The sequence below is a fragment of the Schistocerca serialis genome, chromosome 5 (genome assembly GCF_023864345.2).
Source record: "Schistocerca serialis cubense isolate TAMUIC-IGC-003099 chromosome 5, iqSchSeri2.2, whole genome shotgun sequence".
NCBI classification, from domain to species: domain Eukaryota; kingdom Metazoa; phylum Arthropoda; class Insecta; order Orthoptera; family Acrididae; genus Schistocerca; species Schistocerca serialis.
This window is the reverse complement of record NC_064642.1, coordinates 39,779,547-39,794,313: the sequence shown is the minus strand read 5'-3', so window position 1 is coordinate 39,794,313 and position 14,767 is coordinate 39,779,547. Positions and strand designations below refer to the sequence as shown.

General features: G+C 43.9%; 1 protein-coding gene across 1 annotated transcript in view; it reads right to left on the bottom strand.

Annotated features, from left to right (window-relative positions):
• The window catches only part of LOC126481732 (uncharacterized), a 104,416-nt gene that overhangs the window by 51,029 nt on the left and 38,620 nt on the right, over nt 1-14,767 (bottom strand). The window contains exon 3 of the mRNA XM_050105686.1: nt 9,225-9,419. Within this exon, the coding sequence (XP_049961643.1) occupies nt 9,225-9,419 (195 nt within the window). The remainder of the gene's footprint in view (nt 1-9,224; nt 9,420-14,767) is intronic.

The following is a 14,767-nucleotide window of genomic DNA, read 5'->3' as shown; positions in this document are numbered from 1 at the left end:
GCGGACGTGCGTTATCTTGCTGAAATGCAATTCCTGGTTGGCTTGCTATGAAGGGCAACAAAACGGGGCGCAGAATATCGTCGACGTAGCGCTGTGCTGTAAGAGTCCCGCGGATGACAGCCAAGAAGCTCCTGTTATGAAAAGAAATGGCACTCCACACCATCACTCCTTGTTGTCAGGCCGTTTGGCGGCCAACAATGAGCTTTGTGTCCCACCGCTGTCTGGGGCGTATCCAGACACCTCTTCGCTGGTCGTCGGGGCTCAATTCGAAGAGGGACTCATCACCAAAGACAATTCTACTCCAGTCAATAGATTACAGGTCAAAGACATGTCTGGAGACTCCCCGGACAGCGGTGGGATACCAACCCCGCTGTTGCCTCCCCCTACACAAGTAGTGATGGTCTGGGTTGCCATTTGTTTCCATAGCAGGACCACTTCTGTTGACATCCGCGACACCTCACGTCACAGCACATCAAGATAATGCCCGCCCGCATTCGGTGAGTTTCTACCCGTTGTCTTCGTGCTTGCAAAACCCTACCCTGCCCAGCAGGGTCGCCGGATCTTTCCTCTTTTGAGAACGTTTGGCGCATTTTGGGCAAAGCCCTCCAACCAGCTCAGGATTTTGACGATCTGACGCGCCAATTGGACAAATTGCGACACGATATCCCTCAGGTTGACATTCAACATCTGTATCAATCAGTTCCAAGCGAACTTTCCGTGTACCGCAAGTCTCTAGAGGAATCAATCAGTTCCAAGCGAACTTTCCGTGTACCGCAAGTCTCTAGAGGAACGGAAGGTTCCAAATGATTGGAAAAGAGCACAGGTAGTCCCAGTCTTCAAGAAGGGTCGTCAAGCAGGTGCGCAAAACTATAGACCTGTATATCTGACGTCGACTTGTTGTAGAATTTTAGAACATGTTTTTTGCTCGCGTATCATGTCGTTTCTGGAAACCCAGAATCTACTATGTAGGAATCAACATGGATTCCGGAAACAGCGATCGTGTGAGACCTAACTCGCTTTATTTGTTCATGAGACCCAGAAAATATTAGATACAGGCTCCCAGATAGGTGTTATTTTCCTTGACTTCCGGAAGGCGTTCGGGACAGTTCCGCACTGTCGCCTGATAAAGTAAGAGCCTACGGAATATCAGACCAGTTGTGAGACTGGATTGAAGAGATTTTAGCAAACAGAACACAGAATGTTGTTCTCAATGGAGAGACGTCTACAGACGTTAAAGAAACCTCTGGCGTGCCACAGGGGAGTGTTATGGGACCATTGCTTTTCACAATATATATATAAATGACCTAGTAGATAGTGTCGGCTTTTCGCGAATGATGCTGTGGTATACAGAGAAGTTGCAGCATTAGAAAATTGTAGTGAAATGCAGGAAGATCTGCAGCGGATAGGCACTTGGTGCAGGGAGTGGCAACTGACCCTTAACATAGACAAATGTAATGTATTGCGAATACATAGAAAGAAGGATCCTTTATTGTATGATTATATGATAGCGGAACAAACACTGGTAGCAGTTACTTCTGTAAAATATCTGGGAGTATGCGTGCGGAACGATTTGAAGTGGAATGATCATATAAAATTAATTGTTGGTAAGGCGGGTACCAGGTTGAGATTCATTGGGAGAGTCCTTAGAAAATGTAGCCCATCAACAAAGGAGGTGACTTACAAAACACTCGTTCGACCTATACTTGAGTATAGCTTATCAGTGTGGGATCCGTACCAGATCGGGTTGACAGAGGAGATAGAGAAGATCCAAAGAAGAGCGGCGCGTTTCGTCACAAGGTTATTTGGTAAGCGTGATAGCGTTACAGAGATGTTTAGCAAACTCAAGTGGCAGATTCTGCAAGAGAGGCGCTCTGCATCGCGGTGTAGCTTGCTGTCCAGGTTTCGAGAGGGTGCGTTTCTGGATGAGGTATCGAATATATTGCTTCCCCCTACTTATACCTCCAGAGGAGATCACGAATGTAAAATTAGAGAGATTCGAGCGCACACTGAGGCTTTTCGGCAGTCGATCTTCCCGCGAACCATAAGCGACTGGAACAGAAAAGGGAGGTAATGACAGTGGCACGTAAAGTGCCCTCCGCCACACACCGTTGGGTGGCTTGCGGAGTATAAATGTAGATGTAGATGTAGAATAACTGCACGCATAAGCGCCAGAGACGGGCCAACGCATTACTGGCTTACTCCTCAATTTGTGAAGCTCTTTCTCTTGAATAACTCATCCAATTTTTCCGAAATTCTGAAATTAATTATATATATCGATTTCCGTTCCATTCAGATAATTTTACATGTACGCCGTTTTTTTCCGTTAAGTGTATGCCATGCTTCCCAAGGCTATGGCTACAGTGGCAACTAATAGCATAGCTAACTTCATTTACAAAGCATAGCAGCTCACGAATAAGCAGTGTGATTGGTTTCCTACATCTGATTAATGATTCACCTTGTTCACTTCCAATCAATAAGCACGGGAACAGTTACCAACAGCACCATGCCACGTAAAACCCACGGGCGCCGAAGTGTAGTTTCAGCCAGTGTAGCTTAGTGGCGAAATTCTGACAGTTACATTGCCAGGAAAGTCAATCAGCGTATTAATTCCTCCCTATACAAGGTGTCCCAAGTAAGGTACACATTCTTTGAAACCGAATCTCTCTTTAACTAAAACAGATGATTTTTTCTTCTTTCGGGAGGGGGGGGGGGGGTTATAATTCAGAAAGCTGTGAAAAATTTTGTAACATTTTCACTTGTTGCGAGACTGGAAATACACCTGGCGCTATCATTTGAAGAACGGAACTAAGTGATAAAGCGTTAAAGTAAATCACAGAAAGTGATGGAGGTTCGACGGCGTTGAAGAGTTGAATTTGGAACACCGATCATTACAAGAATCCGAGACAAGTTTGAGGTGAAAAAGGGAGGTAGCGCAAGAAGGTGACGTTCAACAGATTGAGGAAGTGTTGAAGCACTGGTACGTCATACATGCAGTCCGCTAAAAAGTCTGTGAGGCAAATGCTCTCATGAGATTGGGATCATCAAAACCAGTGTTAGCAGAATATTTCGAACTCAGAGATGGAAGCCTTACACACTTCTCCATCCTCTGAGCGAAAATAGTCCCGACAGGTGAAATTAATTTTGCGACCATCAAAAGGTATGAAGATGATGATGCTTTGGTCGAATGAAGCGCGCTTTAAACTTAACGAAACAATTAACCGCCATAATTGCGTGTACTATGCTAATGAAAATCAGAAACTGAAGAAGGATATGTACCAGGGGTATCAGTCTGCTATTCTCTGCAGTTTAGATTCGCTATGGAGTTAATCGAGCTGTATTGCTCTGAAGAGTCTGTCACAAGTGACGCTGACCTAGAAATGCTGCACATGATAGCTCCAGGTCTTAACGACGTTTTTGACAGTTAAGATAATTATCTTGAACATCGAGATGTTTAGGACGAAGAGGAAGTGCTGTGGAGTATCGAACTCCATCACTGGATTTAACCATACTCCAGAGATTTAACCCCTTTAACTTCTACCTTTGGCGTACTGTCAAGACTCAAGAAAACTGTGTACGCTGCAAAACACTGGATGATCTAGAGTGCAAACTGAGGAAGCCTGCGATGCTATTCCATTAGAAAGGCAACATTCGCGAAATGACATACGATTAGGGTAAAAAAAGGGGGAGGGGGCGTTCAAGGTATCTGGTGACAGATTAAAGAACGATGGACTCTTCGCCAAAATTATAAAGCAGTGACAGACTATTAGAAGTGAAAACATAACGGTGGCATGTAGAATAAACACATGATGCACAAGCGTACCAACACCACCGGCAAAATTTAGGAGGCTCTTTAGGGATACGATCGGAGTGTTCTAGTGTAAGGGACGCGTGGCCCTGGTAAAATGTTACAGAGTAATAATGCAATTATGATTTATCCGGTTTGTTACCCTAGTACCCTAAGTTTCTATGACAACGCCTTCACGATAGTAAATAAGCTCGTCGCTGCGGGAACAAGTCACCATAGCGTTGTTGATAATCGAAGTAGCATTGCTGCATAAACAAACCTTAGACAGAGTCGAACAGTACTGATGGAAGCTTGAGGGTGAAGCGTAATGTGGGCAAGTACCGTGATTGAATGGAATAAATTTGTTTTCGAAGAAGACACACAGCGCTTACCATCGACTTTTACATTGTTGTACAGATATTTTGAGTGCAACACAGATTCGAAGATTAAGGGCGGGGGGGGGGGGGGGGGGGGGAGCAATAAATCAAACGAAATACAATTACTCTTTCATGAATTATCGGAGACCACAAGTCTGTTAGATCAAATTCATCAGAGAAATTCCTGAACAACCTCTAAAATTTCGTCGCTGGAGTTCGGTTCACCCTATAAGTTATGGTGGTAGTGATGATTTAAAACTGAATTTCTGGCGGCCGTTGCTTTGCGTTGTATTCTGTCCTCAATTATGTATGACAAGACAATGGCGGAGAGCACGGCCAGTTTCTTAATGAGCGTTTCGTTCCAAATTATGACTGCTTACAGTGCCATATTTTCACTTGTTGGCAGAAAGTGGAACCCTCACAGTACAAAGGGGTTACTTTGAGCCCATCTTCTTAAACTATCGTATCTAAGGCGGTATTTTATATTGTAAAATTTTGAAAAAATATTTTTTGTTTTCAGTAATTTCTTATGTCAGATCTGTAACTGTTTTAAGTTTTTCAGTAACAGTTAATCCAAAAATTTAAATCTTAGAAGTGATAATTCATATTTTCAGGTTTAGTGCCCTTCTTACACATGTAATGTAACTTTAAAAGTTATGTTGCAAATGAATATTAACGACGTTTGTATTTTTTAATTTTTGTAGTGGTCATGAAGTAGGGCCTACCACTCCACTTGGTGTAAACACTACAGAAGATGTGTTGTTGTTGCTAAGACTGTGCTAAAAGATATTTTCAGGTTATGTACCCTACTCACACATTAGTACCTATTTAAAAGTATGTTGTTAAAAAACGGTAAACACAATTAACAAAATTTGTTTTTTAGGTTTTTTTTTATTGGTAGTGGGTACGAAGAACCCCCTTCCCCCTTGGTATTACGCTTTATAGAAAATGTGTTGGTATTGCTAGGATTGGAAAATGTGTTTGTATTGCTAGGATAATGAACATACCTACAATGTTTCAGCGTCCTGTGACGTATGCTGCATGCATTGTAGCACTCGGAACACCATCGGTTCCATCATAACCACCTCGTATTAGGATATCATGGTCCATATAATCAAAAGCGTTAGTGAAGTCAGAAAATATTCCCAATGGTAATACTACACAGGGTGAATTAAAAAGGAATTTACAAATTTGGAGTGATACAGAAATTTATTGAGATAACTAACAAAATCAGTAGATGTGTTACTTTACAGCAAACAACCTCAAGTTTCACACAAAAGTGTCAAGTGTCATTTTAGTTCGATGTGATTACCATTTGTGATGCAGCAAAAATCCCATCGATAATCAGTTTCTTCCTACACTCGTTGCAGCAAATCGGGCGTGACTTGTGCAACGGTAGTGCAGATTCGATTTTTCAGGTGGGCTAAACTGTTTAGTAGGTGAGGAACATACACACAGTCCTTAATGAAACACAAGAGAAAGAAATCCGGTGGTGGCAATCAAAACATACAACGCGCGAGCACGCTCCGCACCAGTGAAAGTAGCCATTTTCACGGAGCACTGCGCTGGCGCTCCTGGTAGTGGAATGAGGTACTGATGCATTACGCTAAATTTTTTAGCGACATGATTATTATAAATACCAGCGGCGTACACTGCTCTTTAAATGGTTTTTATGTTATAAATTATTCACAATGAGCCCATTTCAGCGTATTGCCATCATTAGGTAACCTGTAAATACATAAGTAAGCGATATCGGAATATAATGGTCTATAACTATGATCTGAAAAGTTATAATACATCGTTAGGTGTTTTTACCTTACATTTAAAATCGTTGCTGCCATGTCCTATCTTTTTTTAGATTTCTTACTTTCTCCTTATATGTACACGAGAAATATATCTGATTTTGGTTGGTTTTTATGTAGGCTATTTTTCTCTTGACAGCTTGGATGACAGTGGATCAGCGATATTACATGTTCACATAGTTACCATTATAAATGAGTGATGTTTGGAAATTCGTTTTTTTTATTTTTATAGGTTTAGTTCTAATTATGTTTTTGTCTGGGCATCAGTAATTTATAATAGTAACTATCTGAACATGTAATATCGCTGATTCATTGTCTTCAAAGCTGGCAAGAGAAAATTGCATACATAAAAACCAACTAAAATCTGATATACAGGGTGCGTCAAAAAAATGTACACACACTTTGAACTGTCATAGGCAATTTATTTCCCGTTCTACAAGGTTAAATATCTGTGAGAAAGTAATGTTATGTTTCTTCCCAAACAGGTGGCAGCAGTGGCAAGGAAGTAACTGCAAGATGGCGGACGTGCGTTTGATCTTTAAGGGCGGAAGCAGATAATTAAGTGGTACTGGAAGTTTGAGAATGTAGCTGCGGTTCGAAGACAGTGGAGAAGTGAGTATGGTACAGAACCACCTTCAAGGTTAACAATTACACGTCTACGAGACAAATTCGAAATTCATGGAACAGTGTGTGATGTGCATAAAGGCCGTTCAGGGCGACCTCGTACAGCTGCAAGTGATGATTCCACAACTGCGGTCTTGGAACTGTTTCAGCGTTCACCTCAAAAATCTTCAAGGCAAACGGCACGTGAGAGTAATGTAAGTGCTGGTAGTGTGCTACGCATTCTGAAGAAAGGCAAGTTTTTTGTGTACATTCCAAGGCTGGTGCAATAGCTAAGTGACGACGATCCAGATCAAAGGTTAGAATTTTGTAAGTGGTTTCCGGAGATGGTGAGACATGAACTGGGATTTATGGGTACCATAATTTGGTCGAATGAAGCCCAATTCAAACTCAATGGAACTGTCAATAGGCACAATTGTGTGTACTGGGCTGAAGATAATCCTCACATTACAGTTGAAAAGGCTGTGAATTTGCCTGGTGTAAATGTGTGGTGTGGTTTGTCTGCAAGGGGACTCATTGGGCCTTTCCACTTTGAAGGTACTGTTACTGGAGAAACGTACCTAACAATGCTTGCTGACACCATATTCCCTGCCATTCGTGCATTATACGGTAATGAGAGTTTATTTCCAACAAGATGGCGCCCCGCCGCACTGTCATAGGAACGTACGAGCATACCTGGATCACAATGTGCCAGGCCAGTGGATAGGACGCAGGGGACCAATCGAGTTTCCTGCACGCTCTCCAGACCTCACGCCGCTGGATTTCTTCTTATGGGGCACAGTAAAAGATGAGGTGTACAAACGTAAACCACGTAACCTGGACACACTTTGGTGGTTAGGTTAGGTGGTTTGGGGGAAGAGACCAAACAGCGAGGTCATCGGTCTCATCGGATCAGGGAAGGATGGGAAAGGAAGTCGGCCGTGCCCTTTCAAAGGAACCATCCCAGCATTTGCCTGGAGCGATTTAGGGAAATCACGGAAAACCTAAATCAGGATGGCCGGACGCGGAATTGAACCGTCGTCCTCCCGAATGCGAGTCCAGTGTGCTAACCACTGCGCCACCTCGCTCGGTGACACACTTTGGAATGAGATTCAGGCGGAGTGCGCAGAAATCTCATTGGACACTTTGGTACGATGTACGGAATGAGTGGTGACTCGTAGTCAGAAATGTGTTGATGCTATAGGCCACCAGTTTGAAAATTAATAACATTTGCAAAGAACATTTATTTTTCCAATTGGACTTTAAGCTTTCAATTTCCAGAAATTTAATATTTTAGAATGGGAAATAAATTTTCTATGACGCTTCAAAGTGTGTATACATTTTTTTGACACACCCTGTACATCTCCAGTGTACATGCAGGGTGTTACAAAAAGGTATGGCCAAACTTTCAGGAAACATTCCTCACACACAAATAAAGAAAATATGTTATGTGGACATGTGTCCGGAAACGCTTAATTTCCATGTTAGAGCTCATTTTAGTTTCGTCCACCTACGCTCAATGGAGCACGTTATCATGATTTCATACGGGATACTCTACCTGTGCTGCTAGAACATACGCCTTTACAAGTACGACAGAACATGTGGTTCATGCACGATGGAGCTCCTGCACATTTCAGTCAAAGTGTTCGTACGCTTCTCAACAACAGATTCGGTGACCGATGGATTGGTAGAGGCGGACCAATTCCATGGCCTCCAAGCTCTCCTGACCTCAACCCTCTTGACTTTCATTTATGGGGGCATTTGAAAGCTCTTGTCTACGCAACCCCGGTACCAAATGTAGAGACTGTTCGTGCTCGTATTGTGGACGGCTGTGATACAATACGCCATTCTCCAGGGCTGCATCAGCGCATCAGGGATTCCATGCGACGGAGGGTGGATGCATGTATCCTCGCTAACGAAGGACATTTTGAACATTTCCCGTAACAAAGTGTTTGAAGTCACGCTGGTACGTTCTGTTGCTGTGTGTTTCCATTCCATGATTAATGTGATTTGAAGAGAAGTAATAGAATGAGCTCTAACATGGAAAGTAAGCGTTTCCGGACACATGTCCGCATAACATATTTTCTTTCTGTGTGTGTGAGTAATGTTTCCTGAAAGTTTGGCCGTACCTTTTTGTAACACCCTGTATAAGGAGAAACTAAGAATTGCAAACGAAGACAGGACATGGCAGCAACGATATTACATGTAAGGTAAAAATACCTGACGATGCAGTATAACTTTTCTGATCATAGTTACTGACCATTATATTAAGACCGTCGCTTATTTTTGTATTTACAGAGCACCTGATGATGGCAATATGCCGAAACAAGCTCATCGTGAATGATTTATTAAATATTAACTCTATAAAGAGCAGTGTAACTGGCTGATATTCGTAATAATCATGTCACTAAAAGATGTATTTTGCACTGCGGGCCACAAAGAACAAAAACAAAATAAAAACTTGCCGTTGGTTGCTACAAAATGACACATCTACCGATTCTGTAAGTTATCTTAATAATTTTCTATATCATTCTAAAGTTGTGAAATCCTTTTTGACTCACCCTGCATTGTGGGCTTAGGTACTCTGCACGGATTTATCCGCTCTGCCCCACCACAGTGCGAGGGCGCGAGCAATGGCTTGTAGAGGAGACAGGGCCTCACCTCGAGGGCGGCGAGTTCCGCGGCGGCGCTCGCCTCGTCCAGCGGGGCGCCGTCGTCGTCATCGTCGTCGTCGTCGGAGCAGAGGCACTCGAGGCCGCCGACGCCGATCACGTGCGACTCCTCGCCGGCCGTCGGGAAGCGCACAGACGGCGGGGCGCCGCCGCCACGGCTCCGTCCGCTGCCCTTCAGGATGCCCTGTGGAGGAACCACGCGACACACCTGCCGTTAACAGCTTAGCCGTGTCCTTCTGGCGCGGCCGGTTATTCCGGCGAGCCTGCTTTCCGTAACCGCCAGCACAAATGTCAACCGTCTCATTAACCACTAGCATTACCCACTGCCTGACAAAAACGAGTGAAGCACCCAGAACACACGGTCGGATGTCAAAATACTCGTACCTTCGTATACGTAAAAACCATCGGCAGGCATGTAAACGATTAGAGCTGCCATTCTGTGTGACAGGTAGAGTGCGTTAGTGTTGTTGATAATTCCTCCGAGTTATATGGCCGTGGTCCATGGAATACTTCTATTCCTAACGTTTCGTCCAATACTACGTTGGACATCCTCAGAGGTTGAGTCCTGCCGACTGAGGAGTCGGGCGTCGGAGAGTGGCCTAAATACCGAGGAAAGTGGGCGTGGTCTAGTTTGCACACAGCAGCAGATAGAAAACTAGCCAAAGATAAAATGTAACTCTCGATAATAGTCCGTCATCATAGATAAAAATCACTTATCGATTCTGTAACGCCACTGTCCATATCTCGCTTAATTTCAAGGCCTCTTATTTCCTATTAAAATTATCTTCATGTTTATAAATTTCAATAGCCTCCCTATACAGTCGTGGATAATAGCAGCACTTGAAACTGTAGTTTCAGAAAACTTAACTACATGGTCACCGGACTGAAGTGCATGTTCCGCAACAGCCGATTTATCTATTTTACCTAGTCGGCAAAGACTTTTATGCTCCTTGACCCTGGTATTCACACTTCTTTTCGTAGTACCAATATAGACCTTGCTACAGGTACACGGAATTTTATACACACCACTAAATGATAATGGTGGCCTTCTATCTTTAACAGAACGAAGTACTTGTCCTATTTTTCTGGTAGGTTTGAATACCGGTTTCACTTTATGTTTCAGCAAAATTTTGCCGATTCGATCTGTAACTTTACTAATGAAAGGTAAAGACACCGTGTTCTTCCATTGTTGTGTACTATCCTTTGCCGGCCGAAGTGGCCGTGCGGTTAAAGGCGCTGCAGTCTGGAACCGCAAGACCGCTACGGTCGCAGGTTCGAATCCTGCCTCGGGCATGGATGTTTGTGATGTCCTTAGGTTAGTTAGGTTTAACTAGTTCTAAGTTCTAGGGGACTAATGACCTCAGCAGTTGAGTCCCATAGTGCTCAGAGCCATTTGAACCATTTTTGTACTATCCTTGTCCTTTGGCCTGCTGTAATTAGGTCTTTATCTTTGACTAGTTTTCTCTCTGCTACTATGTGCAAGCTAGACCACACCCACTTTCCCCGGTATTTAGGCCGCTCTCCGACGCCCGACTCGTCAGTCGGTAGGACTCAGCAGGACCAGCCATACCTCTGAGGATGTCCAACGTAGTATTGGACGAAACGTTAGGAATAGGAGTATTCCATGGACCACGGCCATATACCCCGGAAGAATTATCAACAACAGTACCATTCGGTCGTGAAAGCCTTCATTGTATGATTAGAGTGCGTTAGTATTCTTTGCGTTTGGTAGGGTATACGAGGGTGGTTAGGTAAGTTTCGTAAATTCCCATGAAATAGTGGAACATTTTTGTTGAGACTTCATGGTTGGGAAGCTTGACTATTCCAAGGATCCTGCAAAGATTTTCAACAACGTACACCGTACAGTTCATTATTGACACCCGTCTGAATTGCTCAGTGCGTCGGCTGCGATTGAAAATGGAGAAAACTGAGTTTCGTGCTTCTATTAAACATTTTCGTTTGAAAGGATGGGCTGCCACACAAATCAAAACAGAAGTGGATGTTCACACAGACTCTGCTCCATCAACTGAACACCATGATTAATGAATTTAAATGTGGTTGGCCAAATCGAACATGAAGTGCACTCCGGTCCTCCAATTGAGGTCACTACAAAAGGAACCAGTGACAAAATCCATGATATGGTGACGCCCTCTAGCACATTTCAGCATAACGTCTGGCGATGTCTAGTCGCAATACGCAAGACTTTTTGTGTGCCGATTTGTGACTGTTGATGAAACCTGGATCCATCATTACACACCAGAGCGAAAACAGCAGTCAAAAAAATGGACAGAGGCTGGTGAATGTGCACCGAAGAAGGCAAAGACCATTTTGTGGGCCGGTGTGGCCGAGCAGTTCTAGGCTCTTCAGTCTGGAACCGCGCGACCGCTACGGTCGCAGGTTCGAATCCTGCCTCCGGTATGGATGTGTGTGATGTCCTTAGGTTAGTTAGGTTTAAGTAGTTCTAAGTTCTAGAGGACTGATGACCTCAGATGTTAAGACCCATAGCGCTCAGAGCCATTTGAACCATTTTTGAAACATTTTGTCAGCTGGTACGGTGATGGCCGCTGTTTTTGGGATTCTCAAGGGATAATCATAATAGATTACTTGCTGAAAAACAGATCCGTGACTAGAAGTTATTATGCTTAATTGTTAGATCGTTTGAAAATTGCGCTGGCTGAAAAAAGACCAAGGTTGACAAGCTCTTTCACGAGGATAATCCACCATCACACACATCACCAATAACAATGGCGAAAGGGCATTAATCGGGCTTTGAACTGTTTCCTCGGGCACCTTATTCACCAGACTTAGCCCGAAGTCATTTCTTCCTGTTCCATAACTTGAAACTTTGGCTTCCGCAGAAGAAATTCTCAACAAATGAGGAAGTGGGACTTGCAGTCAACGAGTGTTTTGCAGAGTTTAACACAACCTATTTTTCAGATGGGATGAAAAAGCTGGAGGGTTGCGGGACCAAGTCCCTCCTTTAACTATGTCGAGAAGTAAGGTGAGCTGTTTACGAAACAAACATTTTTTCTTGCTTTTTCCGCATATTCGTGTGAAACACCGTTATCAGCACCAGAAACAGGGTTTGTGACATGTTGTTAGCAGTGAAATTATACCAGCCAGAAGTTCCTCTAGGTTGTTGTTGTGGTCTTCAGTCCTGAGACTGGTTTGATGCAGCTCTCCATGCTACTCTATCCTGTGCAAGCTTCTTCATCTCCCAGTACCTACTGCAGCCTACATCCTTCTGAATCTGTTTAGTGTATTCATCTCTTGGTCTCCCTCTACAATTTTTACCCTCCACGCTGCCCTCCAGTACTAAATTGGTGATCCCTTGATGCCGTAGAACATGTCCTACCAACCGATCCCTTCTAGCCAAGTTGTGCCACAAACTCCTCTTCTCCGCAATTCTATTCAATACCTCCTCATTAGTTATGTGATCTACCCATCTAATCTTCAGCAGTTCCTCTAATAGGTTGTAAATGTAAGTACGTCTCTCTTCGTGATCTTTGCATTCAGAAATACACTCATTTGCAGCAATTTAAGCTGTCCTCTTAGGTTCGTGCCTAATCATGCAGTCGTAAATCGCCACTTATTCGGAAATAACAGTCAGATATTTGTAACAAGGAAGAACACGAATTTTATTGTCGTGAATGAATGCGCCATTGCTTTGAAGTACCATAAGTTATAAAACAAAACAGCTTAATATGCCAAAATCAATATGGCGCCCACCGCATTGAGCAGCACGTCATTTTGATATCACTTCCACGCGCTGTAATAGTCTCTGGCCCTAGACGGAAATGGTACAATTCTGTCGCCAAGGTATACTGCCTTCGTAGGCCTCCATTTGGCCTGCTGGTCAGTCGTGCAGTATTCATATTTGTGGAGCATTGGGATGTGACAGTAAGCCGCTGTTTTACTGTATAGGAACGTGAGGACAGGCTCACACTCCGTCACGTTCTGGTCGACCAAGTGCGACCACCACAAGCGAAGATCGCTGTATTGTGTAGCAACATTCACTGCCATCCAGCACCACTGGTAGGCGTCCACCAGCAGCCCCATGGGGGAATTACCGTCCTAACAACACGATGAATTGCGGTTGACCACAGTCGGTGAGTACGGCCGGGACCTCGGATAAGCTCACATTCTTCCAACGTTTTGGGGAGGTACAGTGGTGTTAGCTCTGGCGACTGATGTGGGAAGCCATGAGGTATGATTTCAGGTCACAGTTGGTAGTGATCGAGGAAACTCTGACGCCACAACGGTACGTCACAGACATCCTAAGTCCCCATATGTTACTTCTCATCCGACTATATCGTGGTGCCATTTTTCAACAGGACAATGCCCATCTACATTTGGCCCGTCTGTCTATGATCTGTCTACGTGGTGCTAAGGTACTCCCGTGGCTAGCAAGATACTTAGATATGTCACCGATAGTCCATGTGTGTGACCACCTCGGACAAAGTGCCAGTATCCACGATATCAAGATTCAGTTACAACAGTCGTGCCAAGCTTGCCTCAGGGAAAGATACAACGGACTTATACCACCCCTCCCAACTGAACCAGTGAACGCATGCAGATCAGAGAGGGTTCAACGTCATGCTGGTAACTGGGCTCGTACAACTAAGTTCTTTGTAAGTCTGACTCGATATTGTAATCCCTAAAATAACATCACATGCCCCCTCAAACGGTGCAGTTTCATTTCGTTTCCTCCTCCCATTCTGGGTGGTCCACATTTTGTCAGGAAGTATGCTGTTTTAGGTACCAGTAGGAGTGAAGTGGCGCAGGGGCAAGACACTGGACTCGCATTCCGATCGGCGACGGTTCAAATGCCCGTCCGGCCATCCAGATTTATGTTTTCCGTGGTCAAACGTGACCAAATTAGTACCACATCCCAAATTTTCCCAATTGGGATCACCACTGGTAGATTACTTGGTATTTGTGTGGGAACGTATGAGCCCTACAATGTGTCTTACCTGGAACACCTCGTCCTATCCTTTGGGGTACAGAACTGAAAAGCGTATTCCTAAAAAAGCCTTCACTATCTGAGATGGTGTAATGTGTAACTTTTTGAGACATTTTTCATTTTGTGAGGTTCGGCCCCAACGAATAGAAAAGTTGGATTTCTTATAAAAGGATCCTTCTCTCCATTTAAGATAGTTCCGAACAGGGCTAATGAATTTATGCGTAATCGTGCGTACACTGAAGATGACGAGCGTGCAGAAGGTCGAAAATCATGCACAAACAATGAGATTACGACAAAAATGGATAATGTCGTACTCAATGATCGCCGACTGAAAACACAAGAACTCAAAACAATGAAAAGATATCGGTCGCCCTTGCCCACCATAGTCCACTCGAAGTTTTGGGTATCGATGGATGACGCGTCCTCATCGACGGCATCCCTTTCGAGTTAACTTCGCTCACGACTGTTAAGAGTTATTTCAAACGCGATTTACTGGGAGTTCCTCCGACATTCCGTAACAGGATTAAATATGATTGCATCATTACAAGGCTGAGAAGAAGGAAGTGAAA